General features: G+C 41.5%; 1 protein-coding gene across 1 annotated transcript in view; it reads left to right on the forward strand.

The window, feature by feature from the left end:
- Positions 1-21,935, forward strand: part of MAP7 (microtubule associated protein 7) — a 172,525-nt gene that overhangs the window by 105,679 nt on the left and 44,911 nt on the right. Inside the window, exons 2-3 of the mRNA XM_021693162.2 lie at positions 4,087-4,185; positions 11,918-11,995. Coding sequence (XP_021548837.2) covers positions 4,087-4,185; positions 11,918-11,995 — 177 coding nt within the window. The remainder of the gene's footprint in view (positions 1-4,086; positions 4,186-11,917; positions 11,996-21,935) is intronic.

The following is a 21,935-nucleotide window of genomic DNA, read 5'->3' on the forward strand; positions in this document are numbered from 1 at the left end:
TCCCCCCCCCCCCCCCCCCCGCCCTGCAACCTACTCAGAGAGGTCAAACTTTCTGAAGGTCACCTGAGCCCAGATCTGTTTGAGTTTATATCTTCCGTCTTATCACGAGTGTTAACCAGAGAGGTTTTTGGAGAAATAAAGATTCTTACAGTGGCGGAAGGAAAAGTGGAAAGATAACCTGAAAACGTTAGATGAATGTCTAACCTAAAGGGTAGACATTAACAATTATTTATAAATTATTATTGTTAGAATTATAACTTATAATCTTGGACTAAACAGACTGACCATTTTTAAAATTTCTTTTGCTTTACTAAGTTAAGCTGTCATTTTTACATGAGCATTAAAAATTTTAAGATTTCAAATGTGTCTTGTTATGAGTAGGACCCAGAAGGTTTTCCGGGATAGCAGTGAATTCCTGAGATCCGGATGATAAGAGGGCAGGCAAATCGATGTTCAGCTAGAGCAGATCCAGTAGAAGTCAGATGTAGATAAATTGGGATTCAAGTAACCAGACCTGCAGTTTAATTCAAGTATATTTTTTACATTTAAATTTCAAGATGATAAAACAAACTATAGCTCTTCCCCCCGCCCCCCGCCCCTGAAAAAAAAAGCTCTTATCAGAGATTATTTGGACAAGTCACTTGGACTGAACATGTGTTACAGTCTTTTTAATCTCCTTCATGGTGGACTGTTACATAATATTCAGTTAGGATTGATGTTTGTTGTCAGGACCTGGGGGCCCTTCGGATATGCAATCGCCAGAGAAAGATTAAATTATGTCATATAGGGCGCCTGGGTGGCTCAGTTGGTTAAGCGACTGCCTTCGGCTCAGGTCATGATCCTGGAGTCCCAGGATCAAATCCCACATCGGGCTCCCTGCTCGGCAGGGAGTCTGCTTCTCCCTCTGACCCTCCCCCCTCTCATGTGCTCTCTCTCATTCTCTCTCTCTGAAATAAATAAATAAAATCTTTAAGGGGCGCCTGGGTGGCTCAGTCGTTGGGCGTCTGCCTTCGGCTCAGGTCATGATCCCGGGGTCCTGGGATCGAGTCCCGCATCGGGCTCCCTGCTCGGCGGGAAGCCTGCTTCTCGCTCTCCCACTCCCCCTGCTTGTGTTCCTGCTCTCGCTCTCTCTCTGTCAAATAAATAAATAAAATCTTTAAAAAATAAAAAAAAAATCTTAAAAAAAAAAATTATGTCATATATACCAAGGCAAGAAAGAAATGAATACATTTGAAATTCTAAACAAATCGTTCTCATTCTTTTTCAGTTAACTAAAAATAATAAATAGCAGATCCATAAATAGCTTACTAATTAAGGCTTTACTTATTGTGTGCTGGAGGTAGCTCTATAACAAAAAGGAAAATTATAATCATAGTACTCCAAATATGTGATACATTCTACTTCTTTCTGTTATGTTTCTTAACAACTTTTTTTTTTTTTTAAGATTTTATTTATTTATTTGACAGAGAGAGACACAGCGAGAGAGGGAACACAAGCAGGGGGAGTGGGAGAGGGAGAAGCAGGCTTCCCGCCGAGCAGGGAGCCCGATGTGGGGCTTGATCCCAGGACCCTGGGATCATGACCTGAGCCAAAGGCAGACGCTTAACGACTGAGCCACCCAGGCGCCCCCTCTTAACAACTTCTTTATGAGCAATTTTAATAAGATTAACTTGCAGAATAAGGAGGAAGGTGGTTCTTTTTTTTTAATTTATTTATTTTAGAGAGAGAGAGCACAAGCATGAGTGGGAGGGGAAGATGGAGAGCGAGAGAGAATCTCAAGCAGACCCTCCACTGGGCACAGAGCCTGTCGAAGGGCTTGATCTCACGACCCTGAGGTCATGACCTGAGAAATCAAGAGTCAGACGCTTAACTGACTGAGCCACCCAGGCGCCCCATTATCTACAATTTTCCAAGCTAATACTATATGTAACTGAGAGAGAGCCACAAAGATTCGGTGTATTCCTCATTTAGAGGTCAAAGGTAAATTTAGGGAATATTTTTTTTTAGTAATTTCCTCTTAGTACATCTTGGGAATAGTTTTTAAATTTAGTCTTCTTAAAGCATAATTATTATCACACCTTTTCAGGTTCAAAAACTTTGAGGCAGTCATTCCTATTTTCTAGATAATGTCCAATTTCCAAAGCCTAATGGAGAGAGAATATGTAATATGTCAGGGGCAAGGGCTGCAAACAAAGCAGGGGAAGGAGTGCAAAGTGCTGAGTGATGGGGGTGCTATTTTAAACAATTCAAGGGGATTCTCTAATGTCATATAAGCAGAGTCACAGAGGAAGTGAAATCCATGTGGGTGTCAGAGACAAAAACGTTTCAAGTCCATGCAAAGTTCTGGGATGGACTAAGCCAGGATGACTAGAACAGAGTAATTAAGAGGGAAAGGGGTACCTTGTGGGCCATGATGGAGACCTTAGGTTTTACTCGGAGCAGGATGGGAGCTATCGGAGAGCTTTGAGCAGAGGAGTGACACGACTTACGTTTTAAGGGGATCACTCTGGCTACTAAGATGAAGACAGACTAAAGGTGGTCAGTGGGAGGATCGTGTGGCCTGGGTAAGAGGATATTGTAGTCACACAGGGAAGAGGTGACTAGAAAAGCAGCAGGAGAGGTGGTAAAATGTTTTATGAGGTAGAGGTGAAAGAACTTACTAACACATTGAGCATGAGAAGTGACAGAAGTCAAGGATGAGTCCAGGGTTTGGGGCATGATCAGCTGGAAGGGAGAATTGCCTCAGTTGGTGGAGAGGACTGGGCAGAGCAGGTTTTAAGGCAGAGAGTAGGAGGCAGAAATTCATGGGCTTGGTTTCTGACATGATTTGTATCTGAGACAGTAGCAGACATCTTTTAAATATCCTTTGAGGGCACCTGGGTGGCTCAGTTGGTTAAGCGACTGCCTTCGGCTCAGGTCATGATCCCGGGGTCCCGGGATCGAGTCCCGCATCGGGCTCCCGGCTCGGCGGGGAGCCTGCTTCTCCCTCTGACCCTCTCCTCTCTCATGCTGTTTCTCTGTCTCTCTCTCTCTTTCTCTCAAATAAATAAATGAATAAAATCTCTTAAAAAATAAATAAATATCCTTTGAAATACACTGAAGTAAGTAATATGAGTAAAGGGACGCCTGGGTGGGCGCAGCGCGTTAAGCATCTGCCTTCAGCTCAGGTCATGACTCCAGGGTCCTGGGATGGAACCCCGCATCGGGCTCCCTGCTCCGCGGGAAGCCTGCTTCTCCCTCTCCCTCTGCCTGCCACTCCCCCTGCTTGTGCGCGCACACTCTCTTTCTGACAAATAAATAAAATCTTAAAAATATATATATGGGTAGGGCGCCTGGGTGGCTCAGTTGGTTAAGCGACTGCCTTCGGCTCAGGTCATGATCCTGGAGTCCCGGGATCGAGTCCCACGTCGGGCTCCCTGCTCAGCGGGGAGTCTGCTTCTCTCTCTGACCCTCCCCGCTCACTCTCATGCTCTCTCTCTATCTCATTCTCTCTCTCAAATAAATAAATAAAATCTTTAAAAAAAAATATATATATATATGGGTAAAGAAAGTAATATGTTTACAGTATGGGATCCTGTACTTGACGTAACCAGAGAATTACCTGGTATTTCTGCCCTTCATTTCTTTCCTAGAATACATTTCCCTTAGTCTCTTTAATAATCTTTGTTATGGAACTTTTGTCAGAGGCTTTATCAAAATCCTAGTAAATTTTATGTCCTGGCTCCTTTCTGGTGACCCACGTAGTTACGTTCTTGGAATTTTGGGTTCCTAATGCATGAACTTTCTAAGAACTAAGATCAGAGACTTTGGATACCAGTCATGCTTCCCCGTGCTTGCTTTATGTATGAACTGGGGCCACCCTGGAACATGCTACTTCTATAGGATCAGTCGAGCCACGGACCTTGAGTTTTGAATGCGTCCTTCCCGCAGAACCGTCAAGAGTTGTAACAGCCTCATCTTTTTATTTCCTGAATCTAGCTTAGTACCTGATACAGAGGTTCACAGTAAATGTTGAATAGGTGAATGTTTCTGAATCAATTTTAAGAAACTAAATATGGTCTTTTCTCTTTTGTCTCATTTGTATAGCGCCTGAAAGCTACAAAGTGCAAGATAAGAAAATTGCTGCCTCCAGCCGGCCCTCTGCTATTTCAGGACAAAATAGCAACTACTCAGGAAATAAGCCAGGTACTATGCGTGGCATTTACTGTAGAAAAAAAGGTTATCCCTAAAGCCCAAGGCGGGCTAGAATTTAGGAGAGCTTAGTTCCAGTCCTGCTACCAAAACACAGACAACTCATACTGGCTTTTATAAGTTTAAGTCCGAGACCCTCTTAAAGCCTTGATTTTCTCTTTTTAAAATGGAGATTCAAACACATGCCCTGCTCACCTCCCAGAATCATTTTGACAATCAGGGAGATGATGCATGTGGGTGCATTGTTTACTATCAAGCAATGTGTAAGAGGTAATCATTTTCCTATTCTTTTTTGAAATGATGCATACGACACAATTTTTTCTACCTGTGCGCCCAGCATTATTGCATATCTTTTTTGTGACATTTTCAAAAGCCATTTAAGGAAATCTTCACACATAGCAAAGCTGGTACAGAGTTACGTTTTTGTTCTCTATTTTCTGCAGTGATTGTACACCTACACAGTAATTTCATTTAATAGCCTGTGATTCATGGTCTGTTCCACTCAGTGATACAAAGAAGCAAACAGCCTGTAAACATAAACAGTTGAATAGACAATGCAGTTGCTTCCAAGTATCCAGCAGCCATTGTGTGGCCCTTGGGAGAGACCACTGTCCAGTATGATGGTAAACAAGCCAAGGAAGGCAAAGACAAATTGAACCCCCCATGAGGGCCTTGGAAGCCTACCTCGTGTAGCATCCAAGACCGAAGTCATTCAAGAACAGTGAATCAGTGAGAATAAAGATGAAAAATAACTCTTTCTAGCCTCAGAGAAAACATTCCCCCATTATACCTAGTTTGGCGGGGGGGTGGCGGGGTTCCATGTGGGAAAAGATCTTAACAGAGCAGATAAATCTGGCTTGTTGCTTAAAAGAAGGACAACTAACAAGTACTATTGCATGGACTGCATGAGCGGCCATTAATGGAAAATGATATGTAGTTTCAGTGGAATTTTAATTAACAGGCTGAGATTCCCCCACTTAATTTGCCTTTCATCCATTCATTTATCCACTTACCACTCAGCCACCATCTACTACTTACTGAGTAATTGTCCTGTGCCTGGGACTGTGACAGGTACTGGATGAGCAAAGCAGGGCCCCTGTGTTCCCAGGCCTTATTTTAGTGGACTTGGGTTCCTTGTATTCAAGTGAGGATCCTTTAGCATGAAAACCTCATTTGTTTTACCATGAGAATTGAACATTCGCTAAATGGTATATGCTGTTTTCCCCTTGTTTTGACTCTATTCCCTGTGCTGTACCTTTTATCCTTGTGACTTACTCATTGCATAACTGGAAGTCTATACCTTGCACTCCCCTCACCCATTCTGCCATTCCTCCCCACCCCTCACCTCTCTGGCAATCATTGAGATTGTGCCTTTTGAGCATCATGTGTCTCCTTTCTTGTATATATATAAATAAGCAGAGGTACATATGAAGGTCTCCCTTTTAAAACCACCATGTTGTTTTCCTTAGTGTCTCCAAAGGATGATAGAAGAGATTTCATGTTGGAGGGCTAGGCTTGAGTAAAACCTTTTAATTTTATGAGATATAAGTCATGGGAATGTCTGACTAGAGCAGTTTATTAATTTTCATTCTCTGGAACTTGGGGGTTGGGGAGGAGTAAAGTAAGTACTAAATTTTTGAATATTTTGAGTATTGCCCTCAACCTGATATGGACATTCTGACCAAATGATTTCTCGGGGCCTCTTTTAACCCAGTAAATTTTACTTAAATGTCTTTCCATCCTTAACCTTCTGATAACTTAAAATTCATTGGAATACTCTAGAGCATCTCTTTGATGTTAATAACATTCAAGTTGTTAATATTTTATCCTTAAAATATGTATAGAAGGCCCTTGTGGTTTATAAGTGTGGGCATAATATGTCTCGTGTTAACTGGGAAAGACCAGTACTCTCAGCTGTGAATACTTGGACCCAGACTGAAAGAGACCATTTGTAAAGTCACCGATCTGTCCATGTCTACAGAGTGGGTGATGGCTCTTGAGGACGCCATCAGCTGCCTCCAAATGATTCAGAGTGTGACCTGATTAGATGGGAACATTGGTATGTTCTTCATGAACTGTATATACCTGAAAAAAAAACAGAAACTTAAGTTCATTAAAAAATCCCTCTTAATTCCTATCCCTTTATCACCCTCCACCACAAGTCTTTTTTTTTTTTAAGATTTTATTTATTTGAGAGAGAGAATGAGAGAGAGAGAGCACAAGAGGGGGGAGGGTCAGAGGGAGAAGCAGACTCCCCGCTAAGCAGGGAGCCCGATGTGGGACTCGATCCCAGGATTCCAGGATCATGACCTGAGCCGAAGGCAGTCACTTAACCAACTGAGCCACCCAGGCGCCCTCCTCCACCACAAGTCTTTAAAAGAGCCACTAATAACTGCACTAGCATTTATAAATCATTTCTGTCGCAGAGGAATGCAGGCCTTGGAATCCTCCAGGTCTTCTCTGGCCGCTGCATCAAGCCACTTGTGACGACTCCCTGGGTACCATGATGTGCAGAAGGGCCCGGGGTTGAGCAAGAGATCTGGTTTTAAGAACTAGCTCTAACATTTCACTGTGCCACCTTCCTTGGTCACAGACATTTCCCTCAGTTTTCTCCTTTGGAAAACAGGCGTGAGAACTCGTCATTGAAGGAATAAGTGCTTGGCCAGCTCATAGAGCTATTGTAAAGAACAAAATGATAACATTTGTGAAAGTGCTTTGTAAAATGCAAAGCCCTGATGAAGTTACTTATTCCATCAACAGTAGTTGTTCGGATAGAAGTCAAAGACTGGTGAGCTCTTGAGCAAGCCTTGTCAGTGTGAGTTGATTTTCTTATCTTCGACAGTCACTGAGTTCTCATTTGTGGTCCAGGTTCATGCATGTCATCGAAGACAGAATATCAGGAGCACTTCCTGTCACCCTTAAAAGTGCTCCAGTTTGGGTGGCCATCCCCCCCTTCAGTCATCCTGGCAGGAGGTTGAAAACAGAGTGCAGCAATATTCTGTTGCTCTGAAAACTTTTCCTTCTGACAGTGTTAGATCTATCAGGAAACGATGTGAAATGTTCATAATGTTCATGTAGTTCCTGTACCTGGATTTTGCTCCAGGGTAAAGTGATGTAAAGGATGGAAATGAGAGGGAGAATTCTAGAACATTCACTATTTACTTGGAACCATTCAATTTTTTCATTTTTGGAAATCTAGCTTGAAAGATAATTTTTATCAGTTTTTGGTTATGAAAACTGACTGCTTAGCATTAATTTTTTTTAATCTATTATTAAATACAAGATTGCTGTTTGTTTGCCCCGTTGGTGCATGTTAGTGGAAGTTTAAAGGCTCTGAAAGTTAGTGAAGGTTGTTTGCTCCTTCATTCAACCGATGCTGACTGAATATTCTCCTTTCTGGCAGATGGGAATAAGCAGTGAACAAAACAAAAGGCTCTGTTCCTCCCCACCCTCATTCACACCATCTTTAATCTGCCATAAGTATTATTGACATTCTAGCACCAGAGTGACTCTCTCTCTATGTAATCAGAAGGATGGAAACAGAATTTAAACTGAATGCCTTGGGGTGCCTGGGTGGCTCAGTCAGTTGAGCATCTGACTCTTGGCTTAAGCTCAGGTCACGATCTCAGGGTCATGATCTCAGGGCCCTGAGATGGAGCCCCACGTTCGGGCTCAGGGTGCTCGGCACAGAGTCTGCTTGAGATTCACTCTCCTTCTACCCCGCCCCCAAAAGAAATAAATAAATAAAATCTTAAAAAAAAAACCTGAATACCTTTGTCCCTCTACAATTCAATATTTTCTAATGCCAGGTTCCTAAACCAATCAAAATCATCTAGCATATCACAGTCACCATGCCCTAAGTCTTTACTTCCTCAAAATCTGATTCCAAAGTAATAGTGATTATCATTTCAGCACTGATCTCAAAAGAAGGTCAGTGGGAATCATTGGACATATAAGCATCAGCCTTATTTATAGTGATTAATTGATATATTCGTGCAGCACTATGTGCAGCCTTGTTTCTTATATGATCAGGCAGGATGCGGTTTATTACATGTGATGAGCATAATCTTCATATGAAATAATATTACAGAAATCACCTCTTGTGCTATTTTTCCAACTGTGTATCTAAAAGGCAACTATTATAGTGCGTAATTGGGTTATTGATAACAGTTATTGATTTGGGGCCATCAGGGTTGGTTTGGGTTAGAAGAGGGTGAGGGTGTGTGTGTCCCATATGTTGTTTTTAAATTTTTTTTTAAGTTTTTATTTATCTATTTGACTCATATGTTGTTTTTAAAATCTTCCTTTCAAAATTGTTTTTCAAAATTTTGCATGTAATTTGGCATGTACTGGAAAGTAAGCTAGAAATGTCACATCCTTCATATCGATAGTCTGTGGCAGAATTTATAAACATAATTCCAAGTAGTTAATTTTTAAAGTTAGTTAGTTAAAGAAAGCACGAGCGCCGGGAGAGGGGCAGAGGGAGAGAGAGAATCTCAGGCATGCTCCGTGCCGAACACAGGGCTTGATCTCACCACCTGGAGATCATGACCTGAGCCCAAATCAAGAATCAGACACTTAACTGACTGAGCTACCCAGGCGCCCCTAAACTATTTTATGGAGACTTTCTGTGATGTGCTTATGCATCTTTTTAAATAAAGTTGATTTTTGAGTTTTATAGTTAAGTAAGTGTTTATGAATGGGAAACCTCATTATTTAAGGAATATTACTTAAGTGATAGGTAATCATTAAAGGTTTATTCTGACTTCATTTTGACTTGTTCTCGGATAGTTCTTTCTTAAGAATGGCATTTGCCATGCTGTCATTTCTTTTCACCAGAAACATGACAGTAAAGCACCCCCGTGTATGGCCCATAACCGGGTGCCTGAGCTGGAGTCCACATGCCCATTTTCAGATTTCAGAAGTAAACCTTTTGGGGCCAGGAGCTATATTTTCTTACACAAACAATATTTGAAATCTAATAAATAATCCGTAAATCTGAGAAGTATCATAAAAAGTGTGAGCTACTGAGGGGTCCTTTTACCAGTTTTTAAAAATCTTACCTTAAAAGGAAGGAAAAGCATAAAACACCATCACTTAGTCTTGCTCATGATTCTCACTGCCAGGTTTATGCATGCTCCTGATGGGCCTTTGTACAGTTTCTGTTTCCCCTGGATGTACAAATTCTGTGACATTTAAGAGGCCTTTGGGATGGAGGGCCTTTAGATTTGCTGATGAAGCACTACCATGCTGTCTAAAATATTGTCCCACTAGGTTTCTATTTTTAACATGAGATCTTAAAAATATGTCAGTTTAAGACAGGAGAAAATAAACCTGATCTTAAGGTCATCATCATCATCATCATCATCATCATCATCATCATCATTATTTTTTTTTAAAGATTTTTATTATTTGAGAGAGAGAGAGCACATGAGAGGGGAGAGGGTCAGAGGGAGAAGCAGGCTCCTTGCTGAGCAGGGAGCCCGATGCGGAACTCGACCCAGGGACTCCATCCAGGGACTCCAGGATCATGACCTGAGCCGAAGGCAGTCGCTTAACCAACTGAGCCACCCAGGCGCCCCATCATCGTTATTATTATTTTGCTTGTTTGTATAGTAGCAGAGGGAACCCGTTAGTATAGCTCTCTACTGGGAAACCCCCAGCAGTGTCTCACTCCGAGTACAATCCAGAGTCCCCACTGTGACCAGAGAGCCCCGTGCTGTGGCCCTCGCGTGTCTGGCCCGATTGCTTACGATCTCACTCCATTCCAGGCTCTTAGATCTACCCATTTCTTGAGCACATTAGGTGCTCTTAATCTCAGGGCCTTTGTGTTTGCTTTCCATCTCCTGGAATATCTGCACATGTGTGTGTCATTTCCATCAGGGTTTTGCACATAAAAGTTACATCAGTTAGGCCTCCCTTGGCCCCTGTCTAAAATGTTAAACACCCCCCTTCCTGCCATGTCACAATCCCCTTTGTTGCTTTGTTGTCCCCTTAGCATTTATCTCAAACTAACATTCAGTATATTTTCCCCTTTTTCATTTTTTTAAAGATTTTATTTATCAGAAAGCACGTGCAAGGAGGGGGAGGGGCAGAGGGAGAGGGACAAGCAGGCTCCCCGCTGAGCACAGAGCAGCTGAGTGGGGCTCCATCCCAGGACACTGAGATCATGACCTGAGCCAAAGTCAGACGCTTAACCAGCTGAGCCACCCAGACGCCCCAACCCCTTTTTTTCATTCTATATCTCTTATTTAGCCTGTTTATAAAATTCTCCCTGAGTAGAATGCAGTCCCCACCAGGGCAGAGATTTTTTTTTTCTTTCTTGACTGCTTTCTTTTTGGCACCTAGAATGATGCTTCGTGCAGAGTTGATGTTCAACGTGTGTTCAGTGAATGAATGAGTTAACTGAGGCTTATGTGTGAGGCACCATAATTAATGCCATTTCAAGTATTTCATTTAGTTCTTACAGTGAGGTGAGATTGGTTCTATTTATTCTCATTTGGTAGATAATAAATAAAAATCCAGGGGGCTCCTGGGTGGCTCAGTCAGTTAAGCATCTGCCTTGGGCTTGGGTCCTGATCCCTGGGATTGAGCTCCACGTCGGGCTCCCTGCTCAGCAGGGAGCCTGTTTCTCGCTCTCCCTCTGCCTGCCAGTCCCCCTGCTTGTGCACGCTCTCTCTCTCTCTCTCTGTCTAAAATAAAAAAAAAAATATGTTTATTTTAATCATGATGATGTTTTTTTTTTTTAAAGATTTTTATTTATTTATTTGACAGAGAGAGAGACAGTGAGAGCAGGAACACAAGCAGGGGGAGTGGGAGAGGGAGAAGCAGGCTTCCTGCTGAGCAAGGAGCCCGATGCGGGACTCGATCCCAGGACCCCGGGATCATGACCTGAGCTGAAGGCAGACGCTTAACGACTGAGCCACCCAGGCGCCCAATAAATAAAATCTTTTAAAAAAATATCCATGAAACCCATGCCCTAATTAACTTGAGACTTAGAGAGTTGGTGAGTAACTCAGCCAAATTTACATAGCGGGTGAGAGAACAGAAAGTGAACTCTTGTGTGTGTGACCTCAGAGCTGGACTTTTTACATCCAACTGGTGAACCTCTATCCAATAGAAATTCACTTACGATTCTGTTTGCTATTGAGGAACAGACTTTTTAAAGAATAAAAATGATAGAAGTTCACTAGCTTAGGAACACAAAGCATTGTATATATTGCTGGATAGAAAGTCAAAAGGCTGCAGTTATGTTTTTACATCATGGGTTTTGGGGGGGGCGGGCTGTGTGTCTTTTTATTTTATTTTTAGAACTTGTTTCCCATTTTTGTTGAGCTAGAACTGACATACAGCACCCTGTAAGTTTAAGGCATGCAGCATAATGACTTGACTTACCTGTATTGTGAAATGATCACCACAGTCAGGTTAACATCCCTCATCTCATATGGATATGGGAAAGAAAAAAAGGGGGGGGGGTTCTCCTTGTGATGAGAACTCTTAGGATCTACTTTCTCATACAATGTTTTTAAACAAGAGAAAAATGCTTGGAAATTCCAGAAAAAAATTGTAATAATAAAGTATATCACTGAAACTATAGTCCTGTGTACCAGTTGTAAGACATAGTAATATTTTATTCATAGAATTTACTAGACAAAAAGATAATTATCAAACTATATCATCATGAGAAAATCTGCTCTTCTGCTCATGTGTTTTCTCTCCTTTTCAGACCCTCCTCCCGTGCTTCGGGTGGACGACCGGCAGCGACTGGCCAGGGAGCGACGTGAGGAGCGCGAAAAGCAGCTAGGTATCCATCCCCAGCCTCAGCTCATCGTTCAGGGACGCTGTTGTTGAGGTGTTACTTTTCACCTCGAGGCTAGTGGACACTTACCATTGAGCACACAGACATCACTATAATAACCATGCTCTCTGCCTTTATGAGTTGTACAGGTGGATGTGAAACAGAATTGAGTATGTGACAGACACATAGGACTAAATTTTAAGTAACAGGAAAGCCCAGCCCAGGATTAGGGTCATTTTCACTTCTTTTACTGTTTAATGTGGCACTGGAGAGAATGTATATATGACAGGCATGATGGCTCAGCTTATCTTTTACAGCTTAAAAACAAAACAAGGACAGTAAGCTTATGGTTCTCTTTTATGTGAACAGTCATAAGCATATACACTGCTAGGGCACGTCCTACTTTCCATGATAAAACCATGCTGCTGCTGAATTTATAGACAGATGCAACCAGCATGCTGCCAAGAAAAGTGCAAAACCTAGTGCTGAGCTGTCGGATTTTTCTTTGCTACCTAAGGTCTTTGTGAAAGGTTAGCAACTGTGGTATTGGCCGTACCATCACCTGGAGAGCTGTGTCCTGAGGACGACCTTACCGGGAAGCGAAGATCAAAGCACCACTGTCTTCTAGAACATTGAGCAAGGATGCTAGTGCTCACTCCTCCTTTACTTTGATGTCCATTTATGCCAAACTGCTAAAACAGGATACTCTTCTTAAGGACCTTGGAAAGATGAAATGTCCAGTTAGCATGTCTCAGTGTTCCCAGAATGTCTCTGTCATTTAAAACTAGGACTGACTGAGGTGGCCAGCATATTCCCAGGGGATGACCCATAACTTTTCTAGAGTTCCACCGCATTTTGTAAGAATTCGTGTTTCAGTGGGAGAACCCAGCATCTATGCCCCATCTTTTCTGTTGTTCTAGTCCACAACTCAAATTTGTGAAATTGACTGGAAGCTGGTTTTCAGAAGTCTGTTGCCATTACTTAATTCTTCCAACACAGGCCTTTTTTCCTCTCCTTTGCCATAATGGGCATGCAAGGTCAGTTCTTTTGCTGCCAAGGTCTTTTCCACACCAATTTCAACAACTTGGTGGAAGGGAATGAGCTCTGCCGCCTTTCTGTGCCTGGACTTACTGCCCAGGCTTGAAATTCCCTGTGGCTGACAGGCTTCCTGCCCGCGGGTAGGTTCCTGGCAGCAGGGCTGTCTGTGGCCATGAGGCTGATGCTTTCCCAGAAGCTCTGCAGCCTGGCTATCTTCCTCCTGGGAGCTATGCCCACTGCTCTCTGATTCAGGTTGGTTTGACAAGTAGATCAGAACAGAGGAAAGACAGAGCTACCCAAGCAGAAAGAGATTCCAGATAAGCAAAAAGAAGAAACTGCCCACTGCTCTGGGATGGCTGATATTTGCACTGTCTTTGGATCTATCCAAGCATGAGCACTTGAGTTCTCTCCCCTCTCTGCCTCATCTGGTGGGTCAGGTCTTAACGCTATCCAATCTCCCCTTAGAGTTGCAACATGGATTCCTATCTGCTTGAGTAGAAGTAGCTCCAGAGCATCAGGAGACTCTTTTATGATTTATGTCCCATTGTGAATTAGCTTTTACACATTAACTCATACATACCTTCCTGTTTGGGTTTGTCTTTCAAAGCCAAGCACTATTTGGTGTTTTTTGTTTTTTGTTTTTGTGGAATGTATGAACATGCTGGTCAAACAAAAATGATTTCACTTCTTATTCTATGAAGTTATAAGACCTAGAGCTTTGAGCCTGCACAGTCTCCTGCAAGTTGCCTAGCTTTGTATGTTGAGTGGCTCGATTTTTGTCTTAAGATGTAGCCCCATATTTTAATTCATATCCACAGGGCAGCACACAACTTACTAATTTTAAATTTGAAAACCGTGTTTGCCAGGTACAGTGTTCAAAAGATAGAGATTGAGACCCAATCTTCAAGGGCTAGCTGCAGAGTAGTGGGGAGGGAGATAAACTTACAGCAATTATAATATGAGGTGGTATGGAAAGGGTGTGCACACGGGTTGGTGAGAACCCATAGAAGCACCTAACCAGCCTGCAGGAATCACGTGCCACTGGAGTTCCCCACTAGAGGATGTGGACCTGCTATCTAGGAGGATGGAAGAGACAGAGACTAGAGAACAGTGACACAGGGATAGGTGGGAAAAGGCATTTGCTAAAGAGACTCATCATGCTCCGCGGATTATATTATATGGGTCAAAGTAATTTTCAGGTGATTGTATTATCCTGTTACTACACCTGGACTGTTTTAGTGAGCCAGCATATAATAGACATAGTTTTTCTTCTTATCCCTGCCATGTTAAATATCATGGTTTCCTTAATTCTGATCTTTTTTTGTTGTTAAAAATCACAGTTTTCATGAAATACATCAGTCCTAATTTTTATTTTTTATTTGCATTAATTGCATTTTCTTTTTAAATTTTAAAGCAGTCTTTTTGCCTAATTTTTTCCACTTAAGCCATCACAGCAGCAACTAAACATTGAGAGGCTCTCTTCAGTCTTCATAAACACATGAATAAACATACATGTAAGCACACATAAATATATTTGTAGAAGTGTTATCTAAAACCTAGCATCTAACTTAAATTGTGCCTTACAGTATATAAAGGTGATTTCTAAAAAAAATCGTTAGTACTAAAAATCAAAGGGCACACCTGAGCAACTACCCTTCAACTGTGCTTTGCAAAAACTATAATGGCAGTGGAATATTTAAAAAAGAAAGGGTGAGGGACTGTCACTTAGTAACAGCTCTCTGGACTGTGCTTTTTAAAAACAAAAACAGTTGGTAATACCAACTGCTACCAGGCTTTCAAACTTTAAAGCTTTTCAAGTAAAAAAAAAAGGAGTACATTTCATAAATTCCAACAAAGCAAAGTTTTAAATGATTGGCCATTGAGATTGGATTATTTACTGTTGGATGTAGCTTGAAATTGACATTGAAATAATTAAAAATTTTTGTTTTAATCCACAGTTTTGAAAAAGCAAGGTAGAGAGGGAGAATAAAGTTCTTTTTGTTTTGGGTGGGCATGTCATGTTTGTACTATTTTGTAAACAGAAAGGACCTATTAATAACTTTCTGTGGGTTGGGCGCCTGGGTGGCTCAGTTGGTTGGGCGACTGCCTTCGGCTCAGGTCATGATCCCGGAATCCTGGGATCAAGTCCCACATCGGGCTCCCGGCTCGGCGGGGAGCCTGCTTCTCCCTCTGACCCTATCCCCTCTCATGCTGTTTCTCTCTCTCTCTCTCTCTCTCTCAAATAAATAAATAAATAAAATCTTTAAAAAAAAACTTTCTGTGGGTTAAATCTCTGAGTCATGCTATTATGCTTTTATGGTAGGATTATGTCATGTGGCTTGTTCTTTCTACATTATCCTTCAATTTATCACATAAAGCCAGGTATAATTCTTCATATTTGGGATTGTTCTGTCCATTTGGTTGAGCACACGTACTGTGAAAGCTTTATTTTTCTGTCTTAAAAGCTTTATACCTGAAGGAATCTCCCTAACCACTCTATTCCATCTGATTCTCTTCAGGCCATTCCTTCAAACTCTCTTCTCTTAACTTCTGTATCTTTTTTCACCATCTCTCTTCCAAGCTTTAATTTTTTTCCTAAGGGAAAAAAAAAATTCATTTGTTCTCATTGGTTTCGACTCTCCTTTTTTGATGAAATGGGTCCTACACATTCCTTTGCTCATAAGGTAGTAGATGCTTCCCCATTATCTAAAAGTCAGCTTCTGTACAACTAACTTGCTCATCAACTTTCATTCCAAAACCAACTCCTCTGGGTAATTTTTGTGGCCCGATCAATTGCACCAGTATTTTTCTGGCCCCAAGAAGTAATTTCTTTCAGCTGTTTTTGGTACTTGTACTGTTGCTGGAGACACTGGCGTCTTTCTGACCACCAGTCTTAGCTGTTGGATCTTTTGCATTGTAAAACACTTTTTTCTCTTCCTTGGTGTCCCAGTGCTGGGCCCTGACTAGTCTCCACCCTGGCCTATTGGGCCACTTGAAGTTACCAGTGATGAGTCGGACTCAGCCTAGTCCTCAAGCTGGAACTTCAGCCATCTCTTGCCTAGTAGGTAGGTGGAAGTCGCCACATTCTCTCTGTCCCTCAATCCAGTTAGTCATAAGAATAGCTGGCGCTATCTTCAAAATAAATCTCAGTTCCTGCCTTTAAACTTGCTGCCTATGCTATCATCCTCGTCCAGGGCTTCATAAATTCAGGTCTTGGTCACCAGAACGATATCACCGATGTACTGCATTTCTCCAGCTGTGTTGCAGTTGGCGCCGCTCCCTCTTTTGAAGTCCTTCCTAGTCTTCATGGCCTTTCCCCTTTTGGAAATTTGATCATTTTCTCGCTCTACAGTCTATTTTGCATAACATCGTATTTTAGCTCTCATTCTAATGCTGTTGTATGCTCTCCTGAACTTTTCCTAGTTGAATTTTATGTAACTTCTTGGTTCGTATGTTTTAAACTTTTAAAGGGTGTGACTGACTATAATTTGCTAATTCTTTGTATCCCAATACATGGCATGGTACTAATTATTAAACAGACATGTAAATATTTGCGGATATTCCTTACTCTGTGGTCTTTGATGAAATATTATTAATAATAATGGGCCAAACAACATTATACATTGCATTATCACATTTAGTAGCAAATTAACACCATGGTTGTACTTTTTATTGTGTAGGCCTGCTATAATTGTTAATGTAATTTATTTTATAGAATGGCATTTATTTTATTTTTACACTGTGATAAGTTAGCTTAAGGAAGGAACTGAGAGGATGCCTGGGTGGCTCAGTCATTAAGCGTCTGCCTTGGGCTCAGGTCATGATCCCAGGGTCCTGGGATCGAGCCCCGCATCGGGCTCCCTGCTCGGCGGGGGGCCTGCTTCTCCCTCTCCCACTCTCCTTGCTTGTGTTCCCTCTCTCGCTGTGTCTCTTTCTGTCAAATAAATAAAATAAAATCTTAAAAAAAAAAAAAGGAAGGAGCTGAGAGAATCTAGAAAGATGGAATAGATGGATTTTCTTTCAGCCAGAGCATATTTAAGCATATCTTTAATATGTCTTTGATATTACTCTCAACATCCAAGCATGTGTATATTTTTACTTACTTGTTTATTATCTGTCTGCCCCCACTGGGATATAAGCTCCACAAGAGAAAGTACTTGTGTCATTTTGTCATTTCTGTAGCCCAGTACCCATTAATTGTGCCTGGCCCATCGTCGATGTCTAACCATTGTTGTTGAACGTTAAATGAGTAGTAGTAATTCTATGCATGTTAATATAAGCAGAGATGAATGCAGCAGGTGTACGACAAATTTGTTAAGACATTACCAAATTATCAGATAATACCTGCCCTTGTAATAGTTCAGTCAAACAAGTCTTGAATTCTTATTCTTAACCATTGTCTCAGAGGAACAAGGTTACCAGGGTCGTCTATACAATAGTTGTGCCTTAAAACTGTTGGATTTTCATATGTGTTATAAAACGGATAGTCCTACAATATGTTGACAAATTCAAGAGAATATTTAAGGAATGTTCAGCAGGTGAATAGTCTTCTGTGCTTGGGGGGGATACAGTGTCCCCTTTTTTAAAATGATACAGATTAAATTTGAAGTATTGGCACGAATAGAGTCACATTCCCAACTGGGGCTTTCTGGGGTTCTGTGACATCTTGAAAGATTATCAGAGAATTGTATGATTGATTCGTATAGCTCGTGAAGAAAAATTTGAGTTTATAAAATCTATCCTTCTATTTATTCATAGGAGTTTTGTAGCTAAGTTCAAACTTGTACAAGAGATCTGTCATATGTGTTAGAAATCACCAAGATAATATAAAAAGGATTTTGACCTTCAAACAAATGTCAATTAACTTATATTTGAGTTTCTTTCTGTGGGTAATTTTACCAGACTTCTTCACCCTTCCAGTCATAGCTTTTTTACCTTGCCTTTTTTTTTTTTTCTTTTTTGAATCTCCTTAATCACGGTGTGTTGTCAACACAGGGACAGCATTGTTAATCAGAGTGTGATCAAGAGATAAATGATCATTTCAGCCTGGCTCGAGTGTTCATCTTAAAAATGTTGATGGGGGACTAGGACTAATTAGTAAACAACCAATAATGCTGTACCGATTAAAGTCATAAGTGAAGCTGCCCGTGATCTCACATGTCACGTTATTCGATTAGCACAGCTGTTGGTTTTGACAAGACTATCCACAAAAAAAATACAAGCTTTGGGAAAGCAGTCTTTCTAAACCCAGTTGCAACTGGGTAGAAGTTTGACAGATGTGTGGTTAATCTTGGCATCTGGTCTGCTGAAGTTGTCACTTAATGAACGTAGAGTACAAAAGCCTTAAGGCTGTCAGGCAGGCTCTAAACAGCTAAGGGATCTGAGTACCCGGGAGTGGGAAGGATGCGGACGTTAGCGCATACCACAGCAGCTGTATCATGAGTCAAGCTCAGGACTGGCAAGAATAAATGCTTGTTGCGGGATGGATTTGGTAACTCAGAGGCTGAAGCTTTACCATAAAATGAATGAATCACTGTGACTAAGCAGCCGTTATTTCTTTCTCTCAGATTGACTTTGCCTTTGAGGCTGAAGATGAAAAGATCTTAATCTCTGAAAAGTAAGGGGTCTTGGAAACAGATGATGATAAAGGCTAAGAGTGACCTTAGAGGATCAGGGTCTTCACATCGGATGACCAACTTTCCCGAACTAGAGCAGCAGTTTAGTCCCTGGGAGGTGTTGCAAATCATGTCCTTCAACATAATGGCTCATTGTTTGCTTCCAGAAGCGCACAGTCCAGAGTTTGAATTCCAGTTCCACCACTGACTTATTGTGAGACATCAGGCAGGTTACATCACTTCTCTGTGTCTCAGACTTCTCATAATAAAGTGAGTTTAATAGCAGTGTCTACCTCATTGTGTGGCTGTGAAGATAATGCCTGCAAATCACTTGGTGTCAGCACAAAGTGAGAACTGAAGACATCACGGCAATGATGGTGAAAAGATGAGGGTGGCCGGCCACGTGACGCCGCAGATACTGACTCACATGCCTGGGATTCTAATGTTTCCGAGCTGGGGGAGACAGGGAGAGAGGGCTGTTTGTGTTTCCCAGTCCGGCAGGGCTCAGTAAAGCAGCCAGGTGAGGAGGATGGCAGCGTTTTTTAAGAAGTGAAAGTGGATTAGGGTTGAGGTCCTAACTTAAAGATTCCAAGGACCACCGCCGATTTGTGTGCTTTAGCAAAACTCCATTTACTGTAGCGGAGGCTGCACACTCCTTTAAGCCTGGCCCTGAAGACAGGAGTCCTGGATAGTATTACTTTCTTATATCGAAAGTCCGTCAGCCCATGTATGGGGAAGGCTCTTGGTCTTCCAAGGTATAAACTGCTATCCCAGCCCCTCAATCCCATTTGGCCACCTGCTGTGTACGGGGAAGAAGGTGGAGTAGGAGGGCCCCTCGGGAGGAGGAGACAGTGTGGTGGGCATCCTGCAAGGTCACAGTTGTTACCAGGCAGTTCTCCAGTATCCTAGTCCAGCGAGAGGGGAGTGGAAGAAGAGTTTAAATGACTAGTTGAGAAAGCTTGGAATTAACAGTAAGGCCTAATGCAATTCACTTGGCTTGCAAGTCACACAGTCCTTGAACTCTTTAGCTCGTTCGTCAGATTTACTTTAAAACTGGAAATGCAAGTAATCTTAATAATTGTTGAGATAAAGCATAAAGATGAAAATGTTAACAGTCAAAATAAAAACAAAAGGAAACCTAATTGTAATCCCACACACCTCCTCAAAGGTTTAAAAAAAAAAAAAAATTGGGTCCTGGAAGTTGATTGGAAAAGATCTTGGAGATCATTTTGTACATACCCTCTAATTTAGAGGTCAGATAGGTTGGCTTATTTCCCCAAGGTCACACAAAATTAGTAGCAGAACAAAATCCTGAACTCAGATATTTAGCACTTGTCATTTTCTGATTCTTCAGGATATTACTGGCTATGTTGTGTCCGGTATTACCAGTGACCAAATCCTTCCATGTCTTAATATGAAACTGAGACAGCCGTTCTGTATGTTTCAGAGGCGAAGTGATAACGTTGCGCTACCCCTGAATGTCACATGTTTCTTTCCGTCACGTGGTGGTGACATGTGCACTCACACAGATGTAAGCTGGTTCAGAAGGACCGGGTGACTCCCAGGCACTAGATTGCTGATTGTGACTGGGAGTCACCCAGCCCACGGGTATCCTGTCCTACCTTGTTCTTCCCATTAGCTGTGGCAGTAGGGCAGGAATTAGTCTGATTGTCGTCAAGACTCATTCCCGATAATTATCTACATTTACTGAGTTCCTACTGCGTACATGGCACTGGGCTGAGCACTCCCACCTAGACCCTGTCAGGAAGATGGCGCCATTGCAGTTTGAGGATGCGAGACCACACAAGGCACTTGCTTGCTCAGTGGCATGTAAATGGTAAGTGGCAGGCCCGAGGGTAGACTCTCGTTCCTGTGAAGCCTGAGGTGTGCTTTATCCACTACAATACCTTGCCTTTCATTTTAAATTCCTTTTAGTACAAGAGTCACTGTATGTTTCCAAATGGAGTCCAAATTGATAGTGGATTTCTCCTTTGTGTGGCACAGTCATACTGTGACAGTGTCCCCTTTGCATGGTACTGACATACTGTTTAGTGTCGTCAGCATAATCCTGGTGACAGCAGCTCAGGGATGGGACTGATTTATTAATGCCCGGTATTTCAGGGGCTACAGTGGGTTTTCATTTCATTTTATATTATGATCCCAGAGTCCAGGGAAACATGAAAACTTCACAAGAATAAGGTTAATAATATTCATTATGATTCTTTTTCTGGACATGCTCTCCTTTTATAGAGCTGCATCTATGAAATGAGTGATCGTTAATGATTTAAATAGGAACAAACTGTTGTGATAGTCTGCTTGGGCTGCCTTAACAAATACCATAGACTGGGGGTTTTAAACAACAGAGACTGACTTTCCCATCATTCTGGATACTGTAAAGTCCAAGATCAAGGTTCTGGCAGAGCTCACTTTCTGGTCAGCCCTCTTTTCTGGCTTGCAGACGTGTGCTTTATTCTCACATGGTCTTTCCTCTGAGCATGAAGAAAGGGAGAGTGAGCTCTTTGGTGTCTCTTTTTATAAGGACACTAAGCCTATTGGATTAGGGCCTCACCCTTATGACCTCATTTAAACATGATTACCTCCTAAAGGCCCTGTCTCCCAGTACAGTCACATTGAACATTAAAGCTTCAACATATGAATTTGGGGGGAGGAGGGGAGGGACACAGTTCAGTCCATAGCAGTTTGTTGATTATTTTCTTGTGTTCAAAACTCTTATTTCTGAATGAGAAAATATAAGACTTTGACATTACGTATCATCCATAGGGAATATTTTAAATAACTAAACCTCTTAGAATAAACTAACTTTCAGTTCTTATTAAATAATTGAAATATTTTGTGTATTACCCTTCAATTTAAAAGAGCACATGGTCCAGGATCTGCACTTGGTAATAATCCTAGCAGTCACCAGCATACTCTGCAATCATATGAGAAGTGTTGTTTGCCTATTCTCTGTAAAAGTGTTTAAGGGCACTGCAATAGGATATCCACGTCCTGGTAGAAAATTGAAGTAGAACTCAATTAGAGCTTGATGGATAAAGAAATATTATTCCTTTAAAAGATTATTTGAGACAAAATTTATTATTATTATTATTATAACATCTAGGCCTGTTGTGATTTATAGCACAACCTTAAGAACACCTTTAATTTTCAGAATTGAAATCACAATGATGATGACAATGAAAAATTTGGCAATAATAGCTAATATTTACTGAATGTTTAGTAAGTGCAGAGAACTGTTCTAAAACTGTATTAAGCATAATTATTCTTCTACTCCT

Source organism: Neomonachus schauinslandi, chromosome 8 (assembly GCF_002201575.2).
Source record: "Neomonachus schauinslandi chromosome 8, ASM220157v2, whole genome shotgun sequence".
Taxonomy (NCBI): domain Eukaryota; kingdom Metazoa; phylum Chordata; class Mammalia; order Carnivora; family Phocidae; genus Neomonachus; species Neomonachus schauinslandi.